The sequence below is a fragment of the Carcharhinus amblyrhynchos genome, chromosome 13, assembly GCF_965287045.1.
Source record: "Carcharhinus amblyrhynchos chromosome 13, sCarAmb.v2.hapA, whole genome shotgun sequence".
Lineage (NCBI taxonomy): Eukaryota > Metazoa > Chordata > Chondrichthyes > Carcharhiniformes > Carcharhinidae > Carcharhinus > Carcharhinus amblyrhynchos.
In genome coordinates, this window is record NC_137336.1 from 31,948,215 (window position 1) to 31,963,389 (window position 15,175).

At 41.0% G+C, this 15,175-nt stretch overlaps 1 protein-coding gene across 5 annotated transcripts in view; it reads right to left on the reverse strand.

The window, feature by feature from the left end:
- The window catches only part of LOC145351814 (rho GTPase-activating protein 26-like), a 170,651-nt gene extending 159,342 nt beyond the window's left edge, over positions 1-11,309 (reverse strand). For 2 of the 5 annotated variants that reach the window (XM_080201480.1, XM_080201476.1), the window contains exon 1: positions 10,446-11,309. In XM_080201480.1, coding sequence (XP_080057606.1) covers positions 10,446-10,599 — 154 coding nt within the window. In that variant the 5' untranslated portion in view covers positions 10,600-11,309. The remainder of the gene's footprint in view (positions 1-10,445) is intronic. The other 3 variants (XM_080201478.1, XM_080201477.1, XM_080201479.1) reach the window with 2 other exon arrangements.
- Between the last annotated feature and the right edge of the window lie 3,866 nt (positions 11,310-15,175).

The window sequence follows — 15,175 nt, forward strand, 5'->3', positions numbered from 1 at the left end:
CATTATGAATTACAATTTAATAAATACAAATATTTCATCATACATGCTATTCTTGAAATTTGAAATGAATCTACTGCAGTCTGAACACACTGTGCTTCTCATCCAAGTGAGTGGGGGATTCTCCACCTGCAAGTATTTTTGACATCTCTGCACATGGTGGTTATTTCTGTACCTGAATCATATATCCATTTCATTTCTATTACTAATGTTCTAATTTTAAACAGGTATTTTTATAACTGACTGATGCACACACTAAGCTTAACACCACTCTACTCTGAAAAATGACAGTGCATGAATGGAGCAGCTTCCCTCCTGAAGAGGTTAACATATAGATTTAATCCTAGATTTTCACAGAATAGTGGGAACTGCATACTTTAGCCAAATAGCCAAAATGGTACCCAGATGCCAGATTCAGAAATCCCATCCCCATTTCCAACAAATCCTACTTTCACTGTCGGGATGGGGGAGCAGGTGTCATTCACACATGGGAGAAACCTAAACCCATCAGGGCTAACTGAACCCTACGCTGAGTTCAAACAGAGCCCATTTTTACTGGAGCAAGGTCCATTTCCCTTAGTGTGTGGTTTAGGATTGTTAAGATGTGAATGTGCATAAAAGTGGATAAAGTCTCTGCAACTGTCAAGCTCTCAAGTGATGTAAATACCTGCTCTTTATATTTCAAAATAAAACAGCCTGCTCTGTCTCTGAGTTGAAAAAAAGTCAGTATTTACAATTTCAGCAGCTGTTTGTTGGCATAAGCCTGAGAGTTATCATTAGTTTTATTATTACTTAACTGCTTCCATGACCTATAGTTATCACAGTGGGAGGCCCGTAAGCCCACAGTTTGACAGCTCAAGCAGGTTATTAAAGGATGAGCTCTCTTTGATGTGGGGGAACGAATACAAACGTTTGTTTTTTTAGGGGAGTTAACATTGTGGTGGGCAGCCTATCAGGGTTCCAACTGTGATCCACAAGATGTTTTGTTGACAGAGTAAGTGCAGAGTTTGAGAGAGAGCATGGAGCCAAGAGGACAAAAGAATGCGAAAAGGAGCAAGAGTGAGAATACAGCCTGGTGGCAAAAGGGTGTGGGAAAGTGCGACACTGAAAGTGGAGCCTGGAGAGATACAAAGGCATGGGAAAGACAAGGCTGAGAGTGGAGCAATTGACAGGGGAGTATTTTATTTGTTTTCCTCATTTATCTTTAAACACTTTTACAATATATTTTAAACTGTAAAGTTTTCTTCACAGTTTTTGTAACAACAGTAGTAAAGATGTATCAAAAAAAGTAAGTAAATATGAATAAATAAAACAAAAACCTAAAGCATATATGTGTAATTAGAAATGTATAACATTTAGCTGTAGCTGGTACTAGCTTTGACAAGCACAGTAAATTATAAAATACAATTGGGTTTAAATATTTCTCCCATTTGAAGATGATGACAGTTCTATTAATACAAGAATGATTTAGGTTTTTATGCAGCTCATTATGAAATATTTGGTGTGTATTAAATGTATTTAATTTTATTCATGGGGTTGTGCTTAGAGTACGTTGCCAATTTCAACCTTGCTTCCCACTGCGAAGAAGGAAGGCCAATCATGCTACCCAGTCACTAACTGCCTAGGTTGTCCAACATTGGATTAAGTTAAATTAAAGTCACCATAATCCTAGATGACCATATTTAACCTAAGAATCACCACACTTCAGGCAAGGGGCAAGGCTGAGAAGATGGGCCTTCATGAATAACCTCAGCTGATACAGGAATTGAACCCACGTTGTTGCTGTTGTTCCGCATTACAAACCAGCTGTTCAGCCAAGTGAGCTATCGATCCCCCAACTGAATTAAGTACTTGAAGGAATTCATATCTTTGAATGGGCCTTTATCAATGAGAAGATTATTTTAATACAGTGAAGTCTATAATAAAAACTTAGAACTTAATTTTATTTCATCTCAGCAGAACTGTTGAACAGTGAATACTGGGGGAGTTGACGTGGAGGGTGAAAGGGCAAAATACTTTAGAGGCCTAAATTGGCATTAAGTTGGCAAAGGGACTTTAGAGGCTAATTGGGTGGGTGGAGAGGTACATAGATTAGCAAGGAGGGAATGGGGGTGCCATGAAGTAGTTGGGAGGAGGGGGTGCAGTGACGTGAGGGCTAAATGGCCTAACTACTTTCATTACAACAGGAACCAAGTCCCAGAGCACCAAGGTGAGCTTTTAAACAGTCACCTTAGTACTTGGCATCCCTTGTTGTTGATTCCAAATGTTTCTGAGGGTGCAGTACCGACTCCTATATGTACCTGCACCCACAGAATGAAAATCCTTCCATTCAAGGCCATTTCTTCCAACACAGGTGCACTGAACCAGGAATTTTCCTAATTCTATGCACTGTCTTGGAGGCAAAAATCCTGGCCGGAGTTCCACAAACTTTACGTATTTGCAACTGCTTATTACAAAAGCCACTTACTGACTTACATGGATTTGATAGACATTTCAACAGAATTTCGAATAAATATATATCACTTTCCAGAGAGAAACAACCATGAAAATGACAAGTTTTTCTGCCCACACAATGCTCAAAGCACTCAGTATAAGTAAAATCAATTTGAACTGCACTGATAATGGACAACACAATTAAAGAACATTCAACAGTGCAATGCAGTTGTCATATCTCCCTTCAACTGAATGAAAACTATAGATCATACTGGAAATTCAACATGCATTAATGATCTAGAGGCAAATGTGGGAGGTATAATCAGTAGGTTTGCAGATCACATGAAAATTGGTGCTGTGGAATTTAATTCTGAAAAGGATGAGGAGATGCATTTTGGGTGGACTAACAAGGCAAGGGAATACACAATGAACAGTAAGATATTTGGAAGAAAGACCTTGGAGTGCATGTCCAAAGATCCCTGAAAGCTGCAGGACAGGTAGATAGGGTAGTTAAGAAAGCATGTGGAACACTTGCCTTTATTGGCCAAGGCATAGAGCAGGGAGGTTACGATAGAGCTGTATAAAATGCTCGTTAAGCCACAGCTGGACTACTGTGTGCAATTCTGACCACCACAATATAGGAAGGATGTGATTGCATTAGAAAGGATGCAGAGGAGATTTACCAGGACGTTGCCTGTGCAGGAGCATTTCAGTTTTGAAGAACTAGCCTCTCTTTAGCATTCTGAAAGGTATGTGAAGCACAAGCACGTTTCTTGCATTTTTAATTAAATACATGTTATATAAAAATTAAAACAGATACTTCTATTTTCAAAACCATTCTTCCTCTTGTGAATTTTTCACTATAAACGCCTACTTCAACATTTATGACAGAAATTGTCTATAAACATATACTGCAAGGGCATCCTTCCACCAATGGTAATGTAGCATCTCTGTTTCGCATTTTCCAACTCAGACAACATTTAGCTCCAACTAACATGAATTCTATCCTTCTCAAAATCATGTTTCCTACAATTTACCAATAACTATAAAATCTAGGCATTATATTAAGAAAATTGCAAAACTTGTTTTAAAATGGACAGTGAATTACATCTATGTACTGTGATCTAATGTTTCCTCCTTTGGCCCTCCAACAACACTTAAGACTACACTTGATTTTGGCATCTATCGTCACTTTAGAACAGAAAGAAAATAAAGTTGATTTTTCAAATGAAAATTGCAAAGTGATCAACACTACTCTTCTGAAAAATTACTATTTGAGTGCGAGTGGTAGAGCTGTTGAGATTATTTAAATATGTTGTGAAATCCAATCGTACATGTGCCATCAAGAACTTATACTTTCATAACAATCCTCACAAAGGCAAACATTTTAAAACACTAGATAGAGAGGCGGAGGTAAAGCAAAAAAGTGAAAGAAATGAATAGGATGGGATAGTGAGCTTCAGGGAACAGTGCAGTTACAAATTATTTTCATAAGGTTTTGAAAGAAAAGAGAGCAATGGAAATTTGGTTATGATTCTGGAAAATAAATTTAGAGAGAGTGACATAGTTACTGAAGCATTGATCTCAGATGGTGCACTGCACAATAACTTGGAGTTTTGCTGCAGTCACTTGAATAACCAAGCTGCTAAAACTGTTTTGACAGATAAGCATGTTCCTTTATCTTGTGGGTTGTATCGACAACCAAACCACTTGCATCTTTCACTGGCCAGTGTCAGAAAATGTTATTTATTTAACCTATATTTAGCCAAGTAAGTCAATTCTCATTTACAATAACAACCTGGTCAAGAGGCTAACATTGCTGCAATAGGAACTACACAACAATACAATTCATTTAAACAGTAAAAACAATAAAATACAAAATAGTAGTGAGCTGGATTTGTTTAAAATCGGACAAATAACAAATAATCATAACAGATACAAAAAACAAACCAAAGTGCTCTCATTCACCACCTTGGAATCTTGGAAAGTGCCATCACCAGTGCTGCTGTTCCTTGGAGCCGCTGCCAGTTCCAGTGAAAACACAGCATGTACTGTTTATATCTCTGGGTCAAATTTTGTGTCCATCGAAGGATATCACTTTTCTACTTTTATCAGTTAATCACAATCATCACCAAGCACTCACAGGTCAAGAGTCACACAACAAAGAGTGCTGCTCTCTCTAGACTGTTCCAAAAATGAATGCCAGTCCAAGCTGAGATGAGTATCCTCTACAGCCTCACTGGCATTTCCATTTTCCCATTACAGCCACCTTTTTCAGCCCAAATGAAAAACGGTAAAGAATGGGAAGTTCTGTGTCATGCACAACCTCTCCCAGTAAAAAAAAATTAATACGACCACATTGAACTTTTTAAAAGGTAAATCTAGCTAATTCATAGTTAGACCCATAATGTCATATGCTAACAATAACCTGAATTTATATAACACCTGTAATATATTTAAACTTTCCATGACTCTTAATAAAAATTTACACCAAGCCAAAGAAACAAAGTATTAAAACAGGTGACAAAAAGCTTGACAAAAGAGGTGGGTTTTAAGAAGCGTCTTTAAAGAACAGAGATATAGAGACAGAGATGATTGATGATGGATAGGATAGAGGTGGAGAGACTCTTCCCGCTCAGAAAGGATAGTAGGACTACGGGGCATAGCCTCAAGATAAAGGGGGGGCGGTTTAGAACGGAGTTGAGGAGGAACTTCTTCACTCAAAGGGTGGTGAATCTCTGGAATTCTCTGCCCGTTGAAGTGGTGGAGGCTGCCTCGCTAAATATTGTTAAGACGCGGGTTGATGGGTTTTTGATGAGAGAGGGGATTAAGGGTTATGGGGAGAGGGCGGGAATGTGGAACTGAGCCATGACAGATCAGCCATGATCTTATTGAATGGCGGGGCAGGCTCGAAGGGCTAGTTGGCCTACTCCTGCTCCTATTTCTTATGTTCTTATGTTCTTAGGACAAATTCCAGAGTTGGGGCTAAAGCAGTCACCAGTGGCAGCACAATGGAAATGGGGGATTATACCAAATTGCAGAGATAGGAAGAACTGAAGCCATGTGGGGTTTGAAAATGGAATTTTTTAAAAAATCAAGAACTGCTGGAGACTATTACACATTTATTAAAAGTGTGTAATGTTCCACCTGTTCTCGGTTTCTAATGAAATAATAAACAGTTCATTAGCTGTGAGGTAGCAGTGCTAACCACTGTGCCACTCTCCGGAGGCCAGGTCTGAAGTGTTTGTGACAGATGTGACCAGATTCACACACAGTAAAAACACACTCCACCTACTTACATCAATGGATCATCTTACATGATTGTTAGCTACCCTTGAGCATGCTAAGTAGCTGACTTGGTCAAAGCCTGCCCATTCATCTAAATTCTGGCTAAACTTAACAAAATTCGCTGGACCTGACTGTTTACCTCACAGCCCCGGGGACTAAGTTCAATTCCAGCCTCAGTTAACTGCCTGTGTAGAGTTTGCACATTCTCTCCGTGTCTGCATGGGTTTCCATCAGTGCTCCAGTTTCCTCCCACAGGCCAAAGGTGTGCAGTAAGGTCGATTGGCCATCCGAAATTGCCCCTTAGTGTCCCAAGATGTGTGGGTTAGGGGGATTAGCAGAGGTTATAGTGATAGGGTCTGAATGGGATTGTTGTCGGTGCAGACTCAATGGGCCAAATGGCCTCCTTCTGCACTGATGGGTTTCTATGGTCTTAAGATTTTTCTTCAATCCGCCTTCAAATTAATTGAAGCAATACATGTGCAGCTAACACTAATATTCAGGTCAGATGAAATAGTACCTCTTGAGTTAGACTGCCTCGTAGTTCAATTGTGGCAATTTAGGCATTCCCCACATGCCGATTTGTTAGGCCACTATGGGAATAAATAGCACTATCAAAGAATATTTAAACCCTGGTATTTACTGCAAATTTTTTGTTGCAGCTCATGAAAATTCTCCTAGCTCTAAAATACTTACTGATTTTGTTGCTGAAACTAATAGTTATCAAGGACTGAAATGACAAGAAATTAACATGGCCATAAAAACTAACCAGTTACACCCAGAAACAGGCTTATTTTGATATCTTTGCAACACCAGGACTCAAACTATTAGCTCTGTATAAAGTGCACAGTTATTTTTATAGTTAACAGCACACACCATCTGCAGACACTCCCTGAAGCGCACTTAGAAGTTTTTAGCCTTCATGTTTCCACTTGCTTAGTAACACGCATCAGAAAAGAAAGGTAGCATCCATTAAATAAAAACATGCATTTACATATACTTTTCACAATCACCACACATCTCAAAGTGCAATTAAGTACTTGTCTTTTAATTGCAGTCACTATTATAATGCAGGAAGCGTGGCACCAATTTTCTGCAAACTTCCATCAGCAGCAATATGATAATGACCAGAAAATCTGCATCATACATGGAAATCTAAAGCACACTGACCCCACCTGTAACATACAACTCCATTAAAAAAGGGTCTTCAAAGTCGTAATACATATGAGAAGTGAACCATTTTCAGCAACTATATAGAAACTTACTAACTTTGCTTTTAGAGTGATAAATGTAACTGTTGCTGCAATGTTCATTTATGTCTGCTGAAACTTTTCTTGTGGCAACTAAGAGAATCAAGCTGAACTCTGGGCTTCACACATTTGAAACATGTACAAAATCTGCAGGTTGTTCAACTTTTAAAATATTAAATCTTCATTTAAAAATAGAGTTAATGTGTCCTGTTTAATACATAATGGTTATAAAGAAGTAATGCTAATTTGCAGTTTTATTCAGGAAAATTAAACTGTTTGATCTTGTTTGTACAGAGAAGCTGTAATCCAGCCGAAGAGTTAATTTCCTCAAGTGACTTCAATGTTCAGAAGGAATGGCTGTTCTCCATTGAGAAAGTAGATGCAGCCATCCAAACACTGACCTTCAAGTGATACAGAAAACTGATGGCTGACTGCACAGCATTCTAACTTTTTTAACTATCTTGCTAAGGTTAATTTATTAGCTTCTCAGCCTTTTGGCTAAGATCAAACATCAGATCAAGACCAAGATGGGTGCACCGTGTTATCTTGTCAGCTTGGATGTTGTTTTTCTTTCTTGTGAGGAACGTGAATTGGACTCAAATGGAATTTGAATTTGGTTTCTGGAGCAAGCAAGAAATGGATTAAAGTTCACCGGGGTCCACTCTAAGCAGTAGCTTTGTAACTTCAAAAACAGAATTTTAAAAAAATTTGAATTCATCAGTTCACTGGAAATGGCAGTTTGGAAAATATTATAATTTTGCTAATTCAAAGTTGGTTTTTAATTTGAAAAAAAGTATATCCAGTAGTACAACTTTAAATCAGAAGGCATTTATGAATGATATTGATTCAAATTAACAATTCATGTTAAGGAATTTAAGAATAATAGATTGTAGCTAAGGTCAGATATTGTTTACTTCAAAAACAAGATTCTGAAAGTTTATGAAGGTGTCAAAAGCTTTCACAGGTGATCAAAAGGCTCAAGAAGATCTTTGGAAAATGTGAATTTGCAGGAGTTAAAAGTTACAAAGTTTAAGAAAGGTTAGATTATTTTATGTTAAATGCAAGTGGAGAAAGTGAAAGTGAAGTACGCTGTAACAATGCAATGGCTTTTCTGAGGACAAGGCCAAAGTACAGTTTAAATACAATTGCATGCAAGCTTAGTTTGTTTGGCAAAGACATGAGGCAATGCTTTGTTTCTGACACAACAGGTGAACCAAATTAATTAAGAGAGCAAGTATGATACTCAAAAGGAACATTTGACAATCTTCATGCTGTCAGCTATCAGCCACAATACACCAAATATTGACATCTTGCCAAGGCTTTACTGGAAACTCAAACATAATTGTTACACTTATCAAATGAAACCCAACCTAATGTGGATAAATTGTGATAACTGTGATTGTGTTAGGAGTTTTTATTGTAAGCACTGATAATTTTACCACATCTGCAAAAAAAATTAGCTTTTGTTAGATGACATCACACGAACTTCATCTTGACAAGAGATAAGCTGCACTTCACGCAGTGTTGTGATGTTATTTTCTTGCTGATTTATCAATGCTTTCAGTTGGATTTTGTAGGATAATTCGAAATTAACTACAGAATCATATAAAATGCTGAATATGCAAATTAAATTCCAACATTGATGAAAGGATGCCAAATGTCTCCCACTAACAAAGGCTACATAATATATAGAAACATTTTCTGACACAAGGAGTATTGTACAGAATTAAGTCTGTACGCTGGTAAAAAATGTTTTTAAAAAAAAAATGAGCCTAGTAATTACAGGCCAGTCAATTTAATCTGGGTGTTGGGAACACTTTTGAAAACAATCATCCGAGACAAAACTAACAGTCACTTGATCAAATTAAGGAAAATAAACACATTTGTTGAATGCAAATTCTGTTTAACTAATTTTTTAAACAAAGTTTTTTTGATAAAGTAACAGAGAGGGTAATGTGGTTGATGCGATATACATAGGCTTCCAAAAGGTGTTTGGTAAAATGCCACATAACAGACTTGCCAGCAAAGTTGTTGCCCACAGCATAAAAAGGACAATAGCAGCATAAAAAAGAAGTTGACTGAGTTATAAAAAAATAGTGTAACAGTGATGGGTCAGTACAAGGTTCATTTTTTTCTTAATCTATATTAATGATCTAGACTTGGGTCTGCAGGACACAATTTCAAATTCTTCAGGTGAAATACCTGAAAGTATTATGAACTATGAGAAGGATAATGAAAGACTTCAAGAGGATATAGACTGGCAGGTGTAATGGGTGGACACATGAAAGATGGCATTTGATGCAGAGAAATGTGATGTGATATATTTGATAGTAAGAATAAGGAAAGGCAATAAACAATAAAGGGTACAATTTTAAAGAGTGTGGCAGAGCAGAGGGGCCTGGAGGTAAATGTGCACAAATTGATGGAGGTGGCAAGGCAGGTTGCAAAAGTGGTTAAAGCACATAGGATCCTGGGCTTCATAAACAGTGGCATAGAGTGCAGAAGCAAGAAAGTTATGATGATCTTTAAAAAACAATGATTTAGCATCAACTGAAATGTTGTACAATTCTGGATACTACACTTTAAGAAGGATATAAAGGCAATAGATAAGGCACAAAAAAGATTTATGATAATAGTTCTGGGGACTTCAGTAATGTGAACAGATTGACAAAGTAGTGACTGTTCTCTCAAGAGAACTTAAGATTGATAGAAGATTTCATAGAAATGCTCAAAAGTCATTAGTGTTGCAGCAAACTAGTTCCATTGGCAGAAGGATCGAGAACCAGAGGACATTGATTCAGTGACTGGCAATAGAACCAGAGGTGACTTAAATGTTTTTTTTCACTTAACAAGAGGTAAAGGTTTGGAATGCACTGCCAGAGTGTGTGCTGAAGGCAGATTCAATCACAGCTTTCAAAAGGGAATTGGATAATTATCTGAACAGGTTTACAGGGGAGTGGGGCCAGCTGGAATACTCCTGCAAAGAACCAGCAGGAACACAATGGGTCAAATGAATCATAACATGACCTCCTTCTGTGCTGTAACCATTCTATAATTTTATATCAACTAGCAATTGAAGAAGCTGCTTGTTCCAAAATAGTTATGTAAGCTAGCTGTGATCTTATAATTCTTAAATTGTTCAAGAATAATGTTCATCAAAGCCCACCGTCAAGAAGTGATTGAAATGAGCTGTTATTACTCTGATTAAATCTGAAGTATCTGAGGAAAACAAGGAGAGCAATATTTTACAACATTTGTAAACTTGTGAATGGAGCGAATTTTAACACAGACCACTATCAAGAGACACCTTCCGTTAGCCAGCATCCTGGTTTACTATAAGCCTGGTTACTATTACAAGATTCTATAACAGCAATTTCCAGAGGCTCTTCAAATTGTTTTTCAGCAAAGACATTCTTCAGAATGACCACGTTTCATGCCACAGATTATATAAATAATCAACTGTTTACAAAAAAAACTTACTTTTCATTGCCTGAATCAGTGCTTTTCCATCTTTAATCAGATCCTTAATGAACTTGTTTGTTTTTTCCAGCTCTGCTTCATGAGACTTGATTCTGTCCCGGAACTGTGGACTATCCAGGTAGCAATCACTGAACTCCAGTGCCGGTAGGCCCATGGTTAACAACAGAAGTGCTAATAGCCAGAAGTGAAAAAGGTACTAGAATCAAAGCACGCACACACACACAGTTCGTCCTGGCCACCTTTCAACATGAACTGTTGCACTGACAAATGACTATCGCAAATCGATTAAGCGGTGTCCCACTGAGTCCTGACCCTGTGTCTATCCCCAGGACAGCAGTTCTCGCTCTGTCCTGGATGCGCGAGTTCCCTTGCACTGTTTATCCCTTGTCTCTCTCTGTCCTTCCTTGGGGCTGAGTCGGTGCCACTCTCTGACTATCGCTCCCTTATGTTTTCTCTCCTTGTGTGTGTGTGTCCCTGCCAGTGCAGAAATCTGCGGCTCTCACTATCTCAGGTGAGTCTCTGCCTCTAACCACACTTTGATGCCTGTGGCTCTTTCTCCCTGCCCCTGGTGTCTGTACAAGACACCACTCTGGAGTGTGTGTGTGCGTGTGTAAATGTTTCTCCCTCCCGGTTGTGTTTGTTTGCTTCTCTCTCTCTCTCTTCCCCTCAGCTCTTGGACTGCTGCTAAACTTCTGGTTTCTTCCCTCGGAGCCGCCCCGCTGAATCCAGGCTGCGGTGCTGGGGAGGGTGGGGAGTTTAGACTCGGCCGCCGCTTCCGATCGCTTCACATTATAATGGTGATGGTCATCGCTGCCCCCTGAGAAACTTCATGAAGGGTTACGCTCGCGCTTCCGTCAGCCCGACCAACCAAGCCTGATTATTACTATGGTTACCATTGACGGACGGGGGGCGACCGATCGGGGAACGGACCAATCAGACATCGCGGCTCCGTGCCGTAAGTTAGGTTGCACCGTATTCCTGTCAGTTGGCCCGCTATTTGTTGGGGGCGGGGTGGGGGGGGTGGTGCGGAGCTCGTGCAGATTTAAAGGCAGTTGGCTCGCGTCCAACTCTTACACGGCCGCGCGGCGGACATTTTCCCACACGGGTTGCGAAAGGTGTTGACCGTGCAACCCGCGGGTCTTGACAGGTCAGGTTTGTGGTGCGTACAGTTCAAACACATTTGACCTTCAAGTGAGATATTTCAAGCCCGTATTTCTGCACTGTCGGGAGAGGCGCACCACTTTTGAATCTCTGCAGCGCAGAAGGAGGCCGTTCGGCCCATCGGGCCTGCAGCGATAACAGTTCCTAACCCAGGCCCTATCCCTATAATTCTACGTATTTACCCTGCTAGCCACTGCCCCCCCCCCTCCCGAACTCCCGACTTAGTAAGATATAAGCAAAATGCTGCTGATATTGGAATCTGAAATAAAATTAGAAAATGCTGGAAAATCTCAGCGGGTCTGACAGCATCTATGGAGAGAGAACAAAGCCAACGTTTGGAGTCCGGCTGACCCTTTAACAGAGCTCAGAAACTCAAGGCCGAAATGGCTTTCATGCTTAGCATGTCTTTCATACGAGCAGCATGTTTCCATCCCACTGCTGTGAAGGGAGATTTGGCTGAGCATCAAATTTTCGGCCTTCGCTGTGGCGGGAGTGTGGTGTGAATGGCCAGTAAGAGCACACCCTCTTTCTCCTTCCACTGATGCTGCCATACCTTTCTAAGAGTAATATCATTCAGCCCTTCCAGCTTACTCCAATATTCAGTTAGCTCATTCAAAACAGAAAATGCTGCATAAACTCAGCAAGTATGGCAGCATCAGTGGAGAGAGAAACAGAGGGTGCAATCTTACCAGCCATTCACGCTACACTCCTGCCGCACTGGTCGGAGAATTTGACGCTCAGCCACATCTCCCTTCACGGCAGCGGGATGGAAACATGCTGCTAGCATGAAAGGTTGTAACATTTCGACCTCGAGTTTCTGAGCTCTGACAAAGGGTCATCCAGGCTCAAAATGTTGGCTCTGTTCTCACGCCACAGATGCTGTCAGACCTGCTGAGATTTTTCAGCATTTTCAGATTCCAGTTTCCACAGCATTTTGCTTTTATCTTAATGAGAAACAGAGTTAATGTTTTGAGTCCATATGACCCTTCTAGAGCTGCTTTTATTCGGTTAGATAATCTGACTTCAATTCCACTGATCCGACACCACCGTAGTGGATCAGATCTTAAACAATTATGAGTACAGGAAAGAGATGGAGAATCTGGTGAAATGGTGTGACGACAATAATCTCTCCGTCGGTGTCAGTAAAACAAAGCTGGTAGTCATATAGTCAGAAAGCATAGTGTAGGACATGCCCCTGTCTACATCAATGGGGACAAAGTGGAAATGGTCGAGAGTTTCAAATTTCTAAGTATCCAGATCACTAGCAACCTGTCCTGGTCCCTACATGCTTACACTATAGTTAAGAAAGTCCACCAAAGCCTTTACTTTTTCAAGACGCTAAGGAAATTTAGCATGTCGCTATGACCCAATTTTTAGAAATGCACCATAGAAAGCATCCTTTCCAGATGTTTCACAGCATTCTTTCTGGCTGTTTCACAGCTTGCTATGGCTTCTGTCCTGACCAAGACCGCAAGAAATTACAAAGGGGTGTGAACATAACCCAGTCCATCACGCAAACCAGCCTCCCGTCCATTGGCTCTGTCTACACTTCCCTCTGCCTTGGAAAAGCAGCCAGCATAATCAAGAGCTCCACATACCCCGAAGACACTCTCTTCCACCTTCTTCTGTTGGCAAAAAGATACAGAAGTCTGAGATCATGTACCAAGCAAATCAAGAGCATCTTCTTCCCTGCTACCATCAGAACTTAGATTGGACTTACCATACAATAAGCTGATCTTTCACTACACCCTACCTATAACTAAACACTATATTCTGCACCCTGTCCTAGCCTTCTCCCCTGTGTATTCTATGTACAATATATTTTGTCTGTAAAGCATACAAGACACAATAGTTTTCACTGTATCTCAATGCATGTGACAATAATAAATCAAATCAAATCAAACAAACTCCTTTGCTCCATATCCCTTGGCGTCCCCACCAAACAAAAATCAATGTTCTTTTAAGTTTTGAAGTGTTTACTTGTCCCAGTGAGCACTGCCTATTGGAGGAGAAAATTCCAGGGCCACGATTCTCCTATCCCACTACAGTAATCCCGTGGCGGCTGATTCGCGGGGATTGTGTGAGTGTTTGCGCTCCGCTTGTGTCTTCAAGCGCTGGATTTCCAGTGGCATTTGCCCCCTGCCGGAAATTGGCAGGGAGATCTAGAAATGATTTAAATAATAATTTCCTTACAATTTAAATGAGATTAGTGGGCCCAGGACCGAATTCTCTGGGCCTGCTAGCCTCTCCCACCCCACCAGAGTGTTTCACTCCAACGGGGATTACACTGGCTCCACTTTCAGGGAACTGCAGTCTGATCCCACTGGAGTGAAGAGGGGGGAATCGGGATGCCCAGGGGTCGGGTGCAGGAGCTGGTGCCCCTTGGGTAAAGGGCACCCTGGCAGTGCCAACCTGTGCCCCTGGCACTGCCCAAGGTCAAAGTACCAATGCCCAGGGGCCTCTTTGGTACTGCCCATCAGGCATGGGACAGTCCCAAGGGGGAGGGGCCTATGGGGCAATCAGTGGGGTGGGGTGGTGTGGCAAGTCCAGCTGCCACTCTGCCTAGGGATTGTTCGGTAAAGGAGGGAGGTCGGCAATCAGGGTGGGCTTTGGGGGGGGTGGGTGGTGGTGGCTGGTTAGCATGCTAGGGGTTCAGAACTGCAGTTAACCATCAGGGGGAGAATTGGTGGAGTGGGTAATTGGAGAGATTGGGGTGAGCCAGGGGGTGGGGGGAGAGGGGAGGGTCGGGATTGGGCCCAGGGTGGTCAGGAGGCCAGCGATTGAGCTGGCCAGCCAGGAGGGAGGCTGTCATTGAGGGGCCTTGGTGCTTGTGCCAATATCGGCACTGACAGATCAGCACATGCCTGATACCGTGCTCAGCGCGCTAATTTAAGCCTCTTCGGCAGGAATAGTTTTTAATGATATTCACGCTGGGGCCTCTGCAATGCCAAGAAAGTGGAAGATTCTTGTCTGAACTCCCACTGAAACGAAACAGTGTGAATTACGACTGTTTTCATGCAAATTTGACACAAATTTGACAAGTTTTTTGGGAGGATTCTGTCTGAAAATTTTACCTCCCTTCATGTGAAAAAGGTGTTTGCTAGATTTTACTGTCAAATGCTCTAGCTATACTTTTTTATTTTGTAATCCAACACCAGATAGAAGGCTGATCTAACTGTGTCTAGTCTGTCAAATTTTGTCATCACGTGAGAGACCTGGGACACGATCTTACCTGCCATTAACACCACAGTCCCACTGCAGCGAGGTCAAAGAATTTGGCAGCCAGCCAAATCTCCATTCACTATGGCAAGATGGGAAAATCCCGCTGGTGTGAAAGGTGGTAAGGTTCTGGCCCTGGAGCTGATCATCCTTAAATCCTGTATAAATTCTTGGTACCATCATTATTTAATCCTTTTAGCCCCAGTATTAGCCCTGAACCCATCCCAAGACCAATATATCTTCGCTGAAGGGTGTTCCGGAAATTAACTGCAGTACACAAGATGGAGTTTATTTAACCAGTTCTCTTTACAGTGGAATCATCACTTCCTCACTTTTAATTCCACCCCTGC